Source organism: Azolla caroliniana, unplaced genomic scaffold, assembly GCF_043228905.1.
Source record: "Azolla caroliniana isolate FFs.n. ecotype wild unplaced genomic scaffold, voAzoCaro1.0.p SCAF_10, whole genome shotgun sequence".
NCBI lineage: Eukaryota > Viridiplantae > Streptophyta > Polypodiopsida > Salviniales > Salviniaceae > Azolla > Azolla caroliniana.
Genome location: NW_028230445.1, coordinates 15706540 through 15720860, shown reverse-complemented (window position 1 = coordinate 15720860; position 14321 = coordinate 15706540). Strand labels below are relative to the sequence as shown.

At 37.9% G+C, this 14321-nt stretch overlaps 1 protein-coding gene and 1 long non-coding RNA gene across 2 annotated transcripts in view; both read right to left on the bottom strand.

Annotated features, from left to right (window-relative positions):
• LOC147859177 (uncharacterized) overlaps nucleotides 1–14321 on the bottom strand; it is a 52744-nt gene extending 38423 nt beyond the window's left edge. The window contains exons 1-2 of the long non-coding RNA XR_015530334.1: nucleotides 14224–14321; nucleotides 5799–6068 (exon numbers count right to left, since the gene is read on the bottom strand). This is a non-coding gene — a long non-coding RNA (uncharacterized LOC147859177). The remainder of the gene's footprint in view (nucleotides 1–5798; nucleotides 6069–14223) is intronic.
• Nucleotides 860–5529, bottom strand: LOC147859178 (uncharacterized). The gene is made up of 5 exons (XM_087325531.1): nucleotides 3844–5529; nucleotides 3266–3508; nucleotides 2978–3058; nucleotides 2099–2866; nucleotides 860–1103 (listed from the first exon to the last, which is right to left on the bottom strand). Exons 1-5 carry the CDS (start codon nucleotides 5032–5034, stop codon nucleotides 1047–1049), a joined length of 2340 nt encoding a protein of 779 aa, XP_087181657.1. The 5' UTR covers nucleotides 5035–5529; the 3' UTR covers nucleotides 860–1046.

Below are 14321 nucleotides of genomic sequence, written 5' to 3'. Positions count from 1 at the left end.
AGTTCGCATCACAATAATGATTGATAGTATTTAGATTGCCAAATGCAAGAAATCATCAAAGAGATACAGGACTATTACATCCATTACGGAAATGTATACATGGTTCAGAGCAATACAATCATGAACATGAACTCATGACAACTACATATGAGAGAAAAACATTATTGAAGAGGAACTCCAAGAGAGGTTGGATGAACTATGCATACATACAGCCTAAACGCATTACATCCTTAAACACTGCACATCAAGCACCACAGTAACGAGCATCAACAAGATAATGACCTTCCAAAATAATATGAAGAATATACACATAAAAAATCCCACAAAGAATACCATCTATATTCAAAGGAGAATAGAGAGATGAGTGAACAAAACATTGAGCACAAGTAAGACACCAGATCCATATGCAAGAGGAAAATAGACTTCTGAGCCCTAATTTTGTACAGAATCAAACTCAGAGTTGGTAACAACCAATCAAACAAAATGGAATGTGAACTACCTAAAACAATGCAAATATGAATTAGGCATATAATCATACACAAACATGTCATTAACAAAATAATTGATACATTGTTATAATTATCAAAACATATAAAATATATGATTTGGATACACATCGATAAAGGTTTGGATAAATATCCGAACTTAAGCAATATGCAGTGGATCAATTGAGTAAATACACATCAATAAGATTTCATATGATGCACTAGCACAAACTAACATAACATAATCCACATTTTATACACATCAATGATCACCGTTGACATAAAGATTGCAACTCCCTTCATGTTTTATTAATTGCCAAACGAACCAGGTAAAAATCAAAGAAACTTTGGACACTTTTGAAAGCATTCCAATAATAAACATGGAAGAATCCATCATATTATTTTTATAAGAAGAAATTTTGAAATGGTGCAAATGCTGTCGCATTGGAAACATGCAGGAAATGTAAAGATCTATATGGAGGAGAATATATACAGATTATGTATAGGATGAACCCATATTAAGGATGAAGAAAAGATTTCCTCCAACCTATGCAATCATAGTCAGCTGCAATAATCAAAGTATTTTGGGTCTGCAGGCAAATCATACTCCACTTGTAACTGTAGAATATTGAACAAGGAGAGAGTTAATTCACGATGTTAAATCAACATACATATACATATATACATGCATGCATAGATATAAAGGGCTAGATAATCTCACATCACACATTTTCTACGGTGGTTTGCTCAAGCTCTACAGTTGTGCACACATACCCAACACACGATATGGTGCTAGACAATCATTGGTTCAGTATCAGATGCACAAATCCCTCCAGCCATCCGATTGGCCTCAAATCAGAAGATTACCATTGGGGGGAGAGTAAAACCTCTTAGTTTTTTGTTACTTTTGTTTAATTTGCTCAAGTTTGTTATTTTATTTTGAGCACAGTGGTAACACCTTGACTTAGGTGCCAAAGAATGATGATGTCTTATATACTGACGTGTGCCTATCTAAGTCTCAATGGTTAAAAGCTAGGTTTATGTTCAGACCATACCTTCAAATTTGAGGGCCAATTTCACCAACTATAAATAGATGACTGAGGAGCATTTGTCCATTTCTATATTTTCTTCATACCATTTCCAACTCAAAGAAACAAATTATTTGCCTCAAAAATGCTTTGTTCCTACAAGCCTATGAAAAATTCGAGCTTTTATGGAGTTCTCTATTGAACAAAAACAAAAATAATATGAAGTGATGGTTGAAAATAGGTCAAACCTGAAATACGAACATTTCAACATGCTAAAACTTAGGCTCCAAATGAATGCATTCATAAAGTCAGAAACCTTCACAAAAAACTTTGACAAAATCCAAGAGCATTGGAGACACAAGAGACAGTTTCACATGTGATATTTTACTCCATTTTAACATTATTTTGTAGGAAAAACCTCAGAAAAGGTATCACTCGATCAAGATTTGGTATTTTTCTTTTCATATTATTAATGCATCATGAAATCATAAGGCATTGAACATAAAAATTGAAACATGCATCCTTAACACTAAAAAAATGTCCTTGGATACGTAAAAAGAGTGGAAAAGCTCCTATTGAACCAACCTTTCCTTCATCGGAATCCGATTGCCTTTGAGGAAAGACGACACGAAGATCACCATACAAATAAAACCGCCTTTTATCCTCCAGTAGATTATCCTGACTGTCCATAGATACAGAAGAGCAATTGAGTGCTGCCTCCTTTGCTTTTCTAGGTGTCTTCAGAGAGGGACATACAAAACGAAGATGCAGAGCATAGCGCAATACACTACTACCTCCTACATCTTCAGAACCTTTTTTAGCATGTAAGTTACTAGAATTTGGTACATGCCAATTAGGTATCTTTTTCGTACTATCACTTTGTTCCAGCTTGATGCCATGATCCTCTCTACGGGTCATTTCATCCAAATTGATAGTTGATGCATGCCTATTCGGCATGTTTTGTTTACTATTACTATGTTCTGGTTCGACATCATAATAATCTTTATAGGTGGTTTCATCAAAACCAGACCCTTCATTTTCCTTTGGTGCTGTCACATTCATGTTATTCATGTGAGGATGGTTACGAGGATTAGTCAATAGGCCGCCAATGGCCGAGAAGGTATCGATAAGATGGGTGGGAGAAACAATGTCTTCCAATTTTCCATCTTCGATATTCACATTTATTTTGTTGATTGCAGTTGTGATAGGAATAGATGCATCATTACTTCTGTACAAAGTGTTGTTACATGATGACAGTTTGTATGTGTCGCCTTTTGCCGAAACAATGGATCCATTGTAAGTCTTTCCCAGGGATTTGGATGTTAACAGAAATACTTTATGCCGTAAGAATGTCTGTCATAAATATTAAAATGATAAGCAGCTGACAAATTTAAAGAATAATTTGAGCTCTTAAACGTACCAAAAGATAAACATTTGAATTGATATATTATAGAAGTGGCATACCTTTGTTCCAGGGGGCATGTCTGACAAATCATAATTACACAGAAATGTATGTACAGGTGTCATTTCTGGATTACTGAGAACCTAACAAAGGAAAATTCCATATCGATAAATAGATGTACAAATGTTCTTTATATGCATATGCATATGTATTAGTATAAGTACATGTGTAGGGATATGGATATCCATGTATGCATATGCATATGAATGTGCACATATTTATTCTGTATATTCACATGCATATGTATATATAAAACTTAAGCTCATACATTAAAGCTACATATTTGTTACCAATTGAACTCGGCCACGGACAGGAATTCTAAACCGATTTTTACCAATGGCAGTATCATCAAGAGAATCATTCTTTTTGCACTGATTGGTCTTTCCTCTCTTCTTGACAGAATTTCCAGCAAGATTAATCGATGCATAATATAGTAGCCCATCAACACAAGTAACAGAAAATGGCAGTTTTTGTAAAGGTGGAGACCAACAGCCACCTGTAATGCTAAGGAATGATAAAAACCCTTCCAGCTTCTGCATTCAACAAATTTCATAATAATAACAATAAGAAAATTGGAATGCATTCAATGAGAAACTAATTACATGCCCATTGTTTTCACCAACATTATCAGACATAACCTTCATTCTCATGCAAATCACACTATGTAAGTACGAAGAACAAAAATTTTGGTTTGTTTCAATTCAATAACAAAAAACTTTTGTGAGATTTAAGTAGCATAACATTTTTGTACCAACAAACACGGATTTTCTACGGCATAATTATCAATAACGAGCATTTACTAGATTTAAATATAAAAAACTAGCATTTGGTTAGTTTCATTAACAAGCGTTTTTAGACAACAAATTACCTGACAAGGCTTTGCCGATAAAAGCCTACCAGAAAGCAAAGATTCTTCAAAAGATCCAACCAAGGATCTCCTCATATTGGCTATAGCCTTGCTTCTATATCCTACATTCTTTGGAGGGGTTGTTCCCCATTGGCAAATATTGTGATTGCATGTAATGTAAGGCTGAGAATAAGCTTCATCATGTCCATCATCATATTGTAAGTCCTGTGTTCGATTCCCAATTCCATGTATCCTGGAATCTTTCAATATAGTTCTCATTGGAGGAGTGAACTTCATAGGGGATACATCAAAGCCATAAACAGAATTTCCACCTTGAAGAGGATTTGAATTATACACTGCATTCAATAGGCGGTTTGGACCAAGAGGCGATAATGATAGGCTAGGTGATGCATAAGGTTGTGAATAAGAGTGGTATGAAGTTCCAGATATACACTTGTTACCATGTTGTCCAAAACCTAGTGGAGGGGATTCTTGTTGATGCAAATGATATTGGGTCTTCTCACCTTGGTGTAAAGCAAATACTTCCTTCTCATTCAAGACAGGGCCATCTGTCTGTAAAGAGGCATAACAGGGCTTGATTGCATCCCTATGCGATAAAGGAATGCATAATGGGTTGCTCTTATTTCCATTTAGATATGGTGATTGATTGACTGAAACCCCAGTAGGTATATCTTCCAACAAAAGACTAACATTAGGACCACTTGATTCCCCAGGTTGTCGAGTTTTATTGTCATATTCTTTGATTGATACATTAGATTCCATATGTCCGGCCATGACGTTTTGGACACATGTCAACAAATCTGAAAGGGGGGAATTTGTCCTTCTTCTGATAGAAGACCCATTATCATGCATCAAATATGCTTTTTGGGTGGCCAAATCCCCATGTTTCCATTGGCCTTCTAAAGAAGAGAACGCGTCAAAACCATACACAATGGCCATGGGATCGCTTGTATTTACATTCTGATCATTTAAAGAGTGAACTTTGTTTGAAAACAAAAGCTCACTACGAGTAGAATTTTGCAACCCATCAAACCCTTTGTTCCTGATTAGATTATGACTATTTTGAAAGCCATTTGAATTCATTATATTTCCTCCTCTCCAAGAGGTAGGTTTCGGATTAACCTTGATGTCTCTTCTATCACTTTCTTCATCATCATCAAGAGACCCACAAGGATTCTGAAGCAAACCCATTGATGGAATAGCCAAAACAGATATCTATATATTCACTTTCCACAACCCAACCCAATCAATAATCACATATTTTTCCAATATTCCATAGCCTAAACCAATATTCCAATTTCTTCATTCTCCGATCATCCATAGCCCACATCAAAAGTTATAAAAGTTAACATTTCAGGCTGAAATTTCTTTCATTGCTTGCGGATATCCTTTATCATTGTTTTGGGGCTATATTCCTTATCATTGTGAGATTTGTTATGTTAGGGTTTCTTGATTTTCCAAAATATACAGTTCTTCAAATCTCTCTCTCTCTCTCTCTGTGTTTCTAACCTTCTAGATGTTAAAATACCATCATCCTTACCTCTCTATCTGGCCTTCCGAGAACTTTACAATTGCATCATCGTCATATTTGGCCTTCTCAGGAGTTTAAGATATCATCATCTCTCTGTCAGGCCAAAATCCTAAATTTGAGAGAACTTAAGTTCAATCCTCCGCATAGGCTCGACCCTGTCCCATAGAGTTTGCAACAGGTGGACATTAAAAAGATATTGACCTGCCTCCTAATTGATCAATTCTTTCATCACTAGCTACCCCCGGGGGTTCAGATTTGTCGGCAATTGGAAAGACGGAATGTATTCTTTCTTCTTCTATTTTGTTAGGATTTGTGGATGATCTGGTGTGGGCGGTATACACCATAGCTCTCCTTGAAGAACCTATTCACACAATACAAAAGAGAAAGACCCGCAATAGGTCTCTCTCTCTCTCTCTCTCTGAACAAGCAAAGATTATCTAAATCCCTCTAAGAGAAGACCCAAAGATACACGCACACACGTATATATTTTAAGACTCAAAAGTTCTCTCTCTCTCTCTCTCTCTCTACTCTACTCTGTGTGCCTCTTTCTCTCTGTTTCTCCTCTAGATGACGCATACATGTGTACATATCTGAAGACCCGCAAGAGATTCCTCTCTCTCTCCTCTGTTTCTGGCTCTCTAGGAGAAGACCCAAAAGAGATATCCATCAATCTCTCTCTCTCTCTCTCTCTCTCCTTTCTTTCTTTCCCCTGTTTCGCCTCTAAAACATACATAAATATGTCCTCTGTGTAGTTTCTCTCTTTCTTTACATGTGCAGTAAATTAATAATGGATATGTACATATAGGGAAGGCAGGGGAAAGGGTCTCTGCTTCTCTTTTCTCTCTGTGTTATCTATCTCTAATACTATCTATTATTACCCTCCTCTGTTCCCCTCTCTCTCTCTTACCTCTCTCTCTCTCTCTCCTCTGTTTCTTTATGGGGCAATCAATATGAATAAACAATGGAAGAGAGAGAGAGAGAGAGAGAGAACCCATGTCTCTCTCTCTCCATGGGTTCCCCCTCTCCCTCTCTAACTATGTATGTATGTATGTATGTATGTATGTATGTATGTATGTAGTATCATGTATGTACATACATATCTATCTAAAAAGCCAGCCAGGTAAAGTATGTATGTAGTAGTAACTTGTTGGTAAACAATCCCAATGTGGTCGGGGCCAAATGCAAATACATGATGATAGCAGTAACTTGTTGGTAAACAATCCCAATGTGATCAGGCCAAATGTTGGTAAACAATCCCATAAACAATGTTTTTGAGTTTCCGTTTGTAAATGGTATCGAGCACAACCAAAATATATGCCCATCCTATGCAATCATGTGCCAACCGACAAGGCTCGATGTACAAGTAACCATTGTACATGCAATATTTGGTGTGGATGTTTTCTTGCCCATAAGATAACCCAAAAGTTTGCAAGGAATTGGGGAGTGATACCTTGTTGATTCCAATATTGAAATGCAACCGGTAACACATCCCGTGTATCTAAAAGCACATGTCTTCCTAACGATACATAATATTGGAAGAAATTGAACTTGTTACTCGTAAAAGGATATATCCACCGATAATCAATTGGGTCCCAATCTAATCGGAATACCGGTTTTTTAGCCAACACCCACAACTTCCAATGTGCCCTTATTTCCTCTATCAATGGATCAATATACCATTTACGATTGGCATATCATTGGCATATCCGATGACCCTTATCTTGTGTTCAATAGCATAAGGGTAATCTATCACCATTTCCCCCAACTAAGACAAGTGATTTGTTCCATCCACCTCAAAAAACTGGTAGGCCTTATCCTTTGAATAGCCCTTAACAGTCAAGAGTACTTCCAATCTTGAAAAAACCCCAACCCATCTATGGTTAGAGTTATTGGGTGGTATGGGGAGTTTACTCATAGCTTCTTGAATTTGTTGATACATTATTTGATCGCCATGCGTATTACCTAGGATTTCTTTTTGCTCTTCCCATGAACACGATAAAAATTCTTGCCATGTCCCAACTAATTTCTTAGGACCTTCTGTCATTTTCCCCCACGATGGCCATTGTCTAGAACCCAACACTAAACTATCTAATGTTGTAAATAGTGGGTTCCAGACTATCCTTCGTTTGAGATGCTCAAAGTAATGTTTGGGGTTGGGTTTATTGCGAAGCAAACCAGATAATACTTGTTTCCATGTTTAAAATAGTGTCCTAATAAACTTGTCTTCCCATCTATTGGTTGAAGGTACTTGGAAATTTTCCCTAAATATCCAGTTTACATCCTTCGACCAAAAGGCACCTAAGCGAGAGAGCAATCTAAACAACGGTCAAGTAATAATACTTTCCATATCTCTTGCCCCAAAGTAAATCCTCTAATGAGCATCTTACTTAACAATGCTCTTGATTGGTCTACTAGATCAATATATACCTAATCCCACTTTAGAATGAGGTAAGGTAATAACGTCCCAGTTTACTTTAGACTGAGCATTGCCTTCTGTTTTACTAGACCACAAGAAATTATGAATCAGTCTCGGTATTTTCAAAATACATGACTTGGAGAATATCCAACAAGATAGAACATACCATGTTGAAGCCAATAAGACTTGATTGGCAACTACAATCCGACCATCAAAAGACACCTTGGCTGAACTCCATAATAACAACTTTTTCCGCAATGACACAAGGAGGGATGCCACTTGATTTTCCAACAAAAGATCGATACCTATCATACATCCTAGGTACCAAACCAAGAAACCTGATGGTATCCACCGAAATTGCAGATGTGGATTCAATAAAGGAGGGTCTACATTCCCCACCCAAAATGCAAAGGACTTGTTCCAATTGACTAGTGCACCTGAAGCCTTACAGAATGTGGATATGGCCAATTTTATTTTTTGGAGATTTTCCAAAACACCTTGTAAGTACATATAGGGCAGTGTCATCTGCAAAGTCAACGTCCCTTACTTCTATATTTGAGAGTGGGATGCATAGTCCACATATACCAATATCACCAACATTAAGAAAAGAAATCATTGCCTCAGCAAAAAAACATAAACAGGAAGGGAACCAAAGGACAACCTTGGCGAAATGATCGAGAAATCGAAAACAAAGGGCCATAATTCCCAACTAATAAGACTTGGCTCTGTGCAGAATTATATAATGAAGACCTCTTATCCGTTCTTGCAAAAAACCAAAACGAGCCAATACACCTTGCAAAAATTCCCAACCAACCCAATCGTAAGCTTTCTCAAAATTAAGCATAACAATGGCCAACTTTTGATTAGATTTGGCTACTAAGGCAACAGATTCCCAAAATTTACAAACAGTATCCAAAATGCTCCTTTCTCAAATTAATCCTATTTGAGTCGGATGAATAACTATAGGCATTATAGTACTAAGTTGTATACTAATTGCTTTAGCTAGGATTTTATACACCATATATCAATAGTGTAATCGGACGCCATTTCTTGATGTCTAGTGAAGAACCGTTTGATTTAGGGATAAGGTAAATTAGTGCTTCTATAAAATGTGAAGGCATACTACCCTCTCGAAGAATTTGTTGGAATGTTGTACATAAATCTGCTTTCAGAACAAGTCCCAATATTTAATGAAGAACGTTGGGGTTAGACCATTCATACCTGGACAACAATTTTTAGGCAAAGCCTGAAGTGCTTCACTCAATTCATCATAAGTAAGAATGTCTTGAAGACACGCATTCATATCTTGTGTTGTTCTTCAAGGATTCAACTTATTCCATACACAAGATTGACTTGTTAAATCCTCGTCGGAAAAGGAAACAAATGATAATAGGTTGGCATAGTATCATGTGGCTATCTCTCTTATTACTTGAGGCTCAAATGAGATGGCCCCATTCTCATGATGTAGTTGTTTTAGTGAAACAACAATATGATTGGGTTTCATTGCATGAAAAAATTCAGTTGTGCATTTATCACCCATTTGGGTCCAATTAGTTGTCTTACAATTATATTGAAATTCTACACCTTTTTCTAATAGTACAACAAGTTCTTGTTTTGCTGACCCAAGTTTCTCACATTATATTACATATGTTGCATCAAACAACCATACTATCTTCTTCTCCAAATGTGGGAAAGTACACTTAATGAGATATGCTAGAGATTGTCCCTTTGTCCACAACCTACATTGATGTTTTCATATGACTTAGTTCACATCCTAGTCTATGTGAGACGAGGTGTTGGGGCATAAACAAAGCAACTAGTTGATTATGTATATTTTTCCCTAAGCAACTTTTGGGTGTCAAAGCATTACACTTTGATATGATGTGTCACACAATCCCACTAAGTCCTCTCAGAATCCCAAAGTGCACACTCCTTGTACTGTTCATTAGTAACATTCTTGAACATCTAGAGTCATGCACAAATCCACACATACTATGCAAAAATATTTCACTTTTCTCCCATGGTTCATATTTAAATAAATAAACTCATTTACTTTCTTTTTTTATTGTAATTACTTATGTTAATAGTAAGTTGCTAAGGCTACTAATCTTACGTTTTGGGTTTCAAACCCAACTTTTTGACGTCTCTATTACTCCATAGTACATACATATCCTCTTAATTTATTGAATGCCACTATGGGTGGAACCGAAGGGTTGAACCCATGAATTTTTTTATTTCCATTGGGCAACCTTACCAATTGAGGTACATTCATTTAGGTTTTTCTTTTCTCTCTCTCTCTCTCTCTCTCTCTCTCTCTCTCTCTCTCTAGAGAACCTCACTACGGAACTCGCACACATCCTTCACTCAGCAACAATTAGTAGCTTCCCATACACAAAACACTCCAATCATAGTAGAATAGGGTCTATGCCACAAAACAAGTGGTATGACGAGGATTGTAGAGAGTTGTATAGACAACTTAAAGTGTCGCAACTTAGTGGTACTATTTCCTCAGTACAGACTCAAAAAGAGATGCGCATGATGACACGTCGTAAAAGACAAGCTTGGGAAGCATCCCAATATTGGGAACTCTACCATATGCTCATGAGTAGGGATTGCGCCCTTGCATGGAAGAGACTACGGGAACCGTGACCACAAACACCCATTGAGGATCCCAATATTTGGCACACATATATCGAGAGACTCTACCATGTCCCGAACCAACCACCCATTCCAATGCCTTCCACACCCCGACCTACCATGGGGACACTTTTCACGACCTCTAGGGTCACGAAGGTCATAAAAAAATTACAACATAGAAAATCCATGGACCACACAGGATTGCGAGCCGAGCACATCATATATGGTCGAGAGTGCCTAGCCCCCGTTCTCACTCTTATCTTCAACCGCACCCTCGCCGAGGGTTTTCCACCACAATGGACCATGAACACAGTGGCCCCTATACATAAAGGAGGGGACCCAATAGACCCAAATACATATAGGACCATTATGATAGGTCACACGCTCGTTAAACTATATGGTGTGGTAATGGAAGCGGAGCTCAGCGATTATATGGAAGCATTAAGTCTTCGAGCATCTAAGTAGGTTGGCTTTAGACGAGCCTTCTCCATTATTGACCATATCTTCACACTTAGGTGCTTAATTGACCAGATGAAGGCTCGTAAGAAGAAACTATATTGTTGCTTTGTGGACTTTCGCAACGCCTTTGACACAGTTCCCAGGGAGAAGTTGTTTGATAGACTTAAAAGCTTGGAGATACCAAATGACATGATCTGGGCCATTTATGCTCTATATGAGCAAGTCTCTAGGTGCGTAAGGTGCCTAGGTGGCCTATCCGATTGTTTCACTACCACCATTGGTGTAAAACAGGGTTGCCCCTATCACCGACTCTTTTTGGGATCTACATTTATGAGATCACTGATTTTATTGCTCGTAATGGAGGCAAGGGAGTAGCTATTGGAGATACGCAAGTTAGTCTCTTACTCTACGCAGACGACATTGTCTTGCTCTCGGAGTCGGAACACGGCCTACAAAAGCATCTTAATGCCCTAGATGACTTTTGTACACAACGAGGACTGGTAGTGAATCTAGCAAAAACTAAAGTCCTTATCTTTCATACATCGTCCCGAGCTAGGAGTAAATGTCACCTAATCCTCTCTCATAAACTAGTTGAGGTAGTTGGATCATATGTATACTTGGGAGTCACTTTTAGTGCTCGCTCAGGTAAATTCTCGATGACCCAAGCAGCCAAAGATAGGCTAACGAGAGGGTATGCATCCCTCTCACTCTTAGAGAGATAATGCCACCAAGCATATTTTCAAGAGCCACAGACTAAGGGATGGCTCTTCGAGTCATTAGTGATCCCTTCCCTCATGTATGCATCAATAGTATGGGCTCCATGTCTACCATCTTTCATGTGGACGCAATTAGAGAGACCTTTGGTGACAATGTTATCACGTCAACTCCGAAGCAAATTGACAGTAGCACATGACATTATTAGAGTAGAGTTCAGTCTACCCCCGATGTTAGTAAAAGCACTATTTCAAGTGGTAGTTTTTATTCATCGGATACATAGCCAACGACAAGATAGGATATCCCGTCGAGCCTTTGAGGCATCCTGATCCCTACATGCATCTAGAGACACTAGCTCTTGGTATAGCACTGTGGTGAGTTTGTTACTTGCAAACGGCGTAGACATTAATAACCTACCCACCCTTAAGTACAACCATGGGACTGATCAAACTCGAATATCTCATGAAGACCGTAATAAAGTGATATGCCAAGAAATATGGCAAATTTACACTCGATATAAATGGATCATCCCACGAGAGCCACTCCCATCTAAAATGTTGTACTATAAGGAACACTTCTTGCACTTTTCTCAGTTAGGTTTTATCACACGACCAAGATATCTAGATACATTATTATCAAATGCACTAAGGGTGGCCATTGGACAAAGTAGGATATCATCTCACCAACTTGAGATTGAGAATGGTCGGGCTAATAGAATCCCTAGAGAGGAAAAGCTATGTAGGTTGTGCCACATAGAGATAGATGATGAGTATCACTTCACGTGCAAGTGCCCAACTTATGCCGAGATACGAGTGGAATACCAAGACATATTAGGACCCTCTCCCACCCTCTCCAAACTATTACATACCCCGGATGTAAAGAGACTAGGTAGGTATATCTTAGAGCTAAAACAACATATGGAGAATAAATTACAAAGTGTTAACCATAACCCTTTTACTATTCACCAACTTGTAACTAGTGTAATTTTTCAAGAACAAGGGGAGACGATGAATGTGGATACACTTACACCACTCGGCCTCTCTCTTGAGGAAGCCGAAATGCAAAGAACAACCAAACGCTCTCAGATGTTGGGCTTCAAAACAAGTCGACACGGAGTAGAAAGGATTAAGAAGATAAGGGAACGTGAGATACGTCGACTAGAAGCTATAGTTGGGGCACCTTTTACATTGGGGCCACAGGCCACATCCATATTGAAACCCTTTGACCTCCCGCTTCTCTGCGAGAGACTTGGATGGAAATGAATTAGGCCTAGTATAACATCATTTTCATTGTAGAACATGTTTGTTATTTTACTAGAACTATTTAGCTTAAAACTCTATTTTTATTTTTATTTTTATTTTCTACTTTCGATGAATGGGTAAATATCCCATTTTTTGTTGTAAACCATTTGTCTCATGGGCCAATTTTGGCCTTAGAAGACATTAATATATCTTTCTTTCTTTCTTTCTTTCTTTCTTTCTTTCTTTCTCTCCATTATTTTTTATTTTTGATGATTGGGTACACATCCCATGACTGTAATCAATTGCCTAATGGGCCAATTTTGGTCTTAGAAGACGTCAATATATCTTTCCTTCTCTCTCTCTCTCTCTCTCTCTCTCTCTCTCTCTCTCTCTCTCTCTCTCTCTCTCTCTCGGTAAAAGCACACAATTATATTAATTGTATGTAAAATCCACTTAGTTACAACACTTCTTAGTCTCATGTACTTATCATATGCCTATGTAGGGAGAGGGACGTTCTGTAATGCTACTAAAAAACCTGAATATGCATTTGAGGAAATGATCCCCACATGCTCTAACATCCAAAAATTCCACATGAGAATACCTTTAAGCTTCTTTATATAGGCTTTCACCCCATGTATATTATCAAACATGAAAGCATTATGCATATTCCAATTGTGTTGTAGACCCCAATAATGTAAAAATTGGAACAATATCTCCATCTCATCATTTGATGCATTTTGAACATACCCATTGTTGAGGTCTCAAACAACAATGGGTTAAAACTTGCCAAATGTCTGATAAGTACTTCCAAATGGTACACGCTATAGGACATTTAATGAACCTATGTGTACTATCCTCCAATGGAACGGTGCAAAAGAAACAAGTGCCAGACCCTAGTCCTCGTCTCTTTAAGGCCGAACCTAATGGGAGCCCACCAATCATGACTCTCCATATGAATACCTTTGCACGAAATGGTAGATGGGAATGCCAACCACGTTGTAATATTTTCCACCACCTTGCATCTGACTTATATACATTCCACACCTTCGTTGCTTTAGGAGATAGCCAAGATAATGCTGCCATCACATGATGATACAATATATTTGTAGCGACCTGTAACAAGCGTGTACCATCTTGTAATCACCAATCTACCCAAGGTGCAAAATTGGTCTTCAATGGCAAAGATCCTTGCAACAATGGTATATCATGTAATTTCTCCCAAATAAATCCATAATTTGGGGGAATACATAACCATCTCTTGGCATCTTCAAAATCCGACAACCTTTGAGATTCATTATCAACCACATCTTCCAAATGTACAATCCCAATCAAAATAAACGATTGAATTGAGAACTCAACTACGATTGAATTGAGATCTCAACTTCTCTCTCTCTCTCTCTCTCTCTCTCTCTCTCTCTCTCTCTCTCTCTCACACACACACACACACACACACACACACACACACACACACACACACACA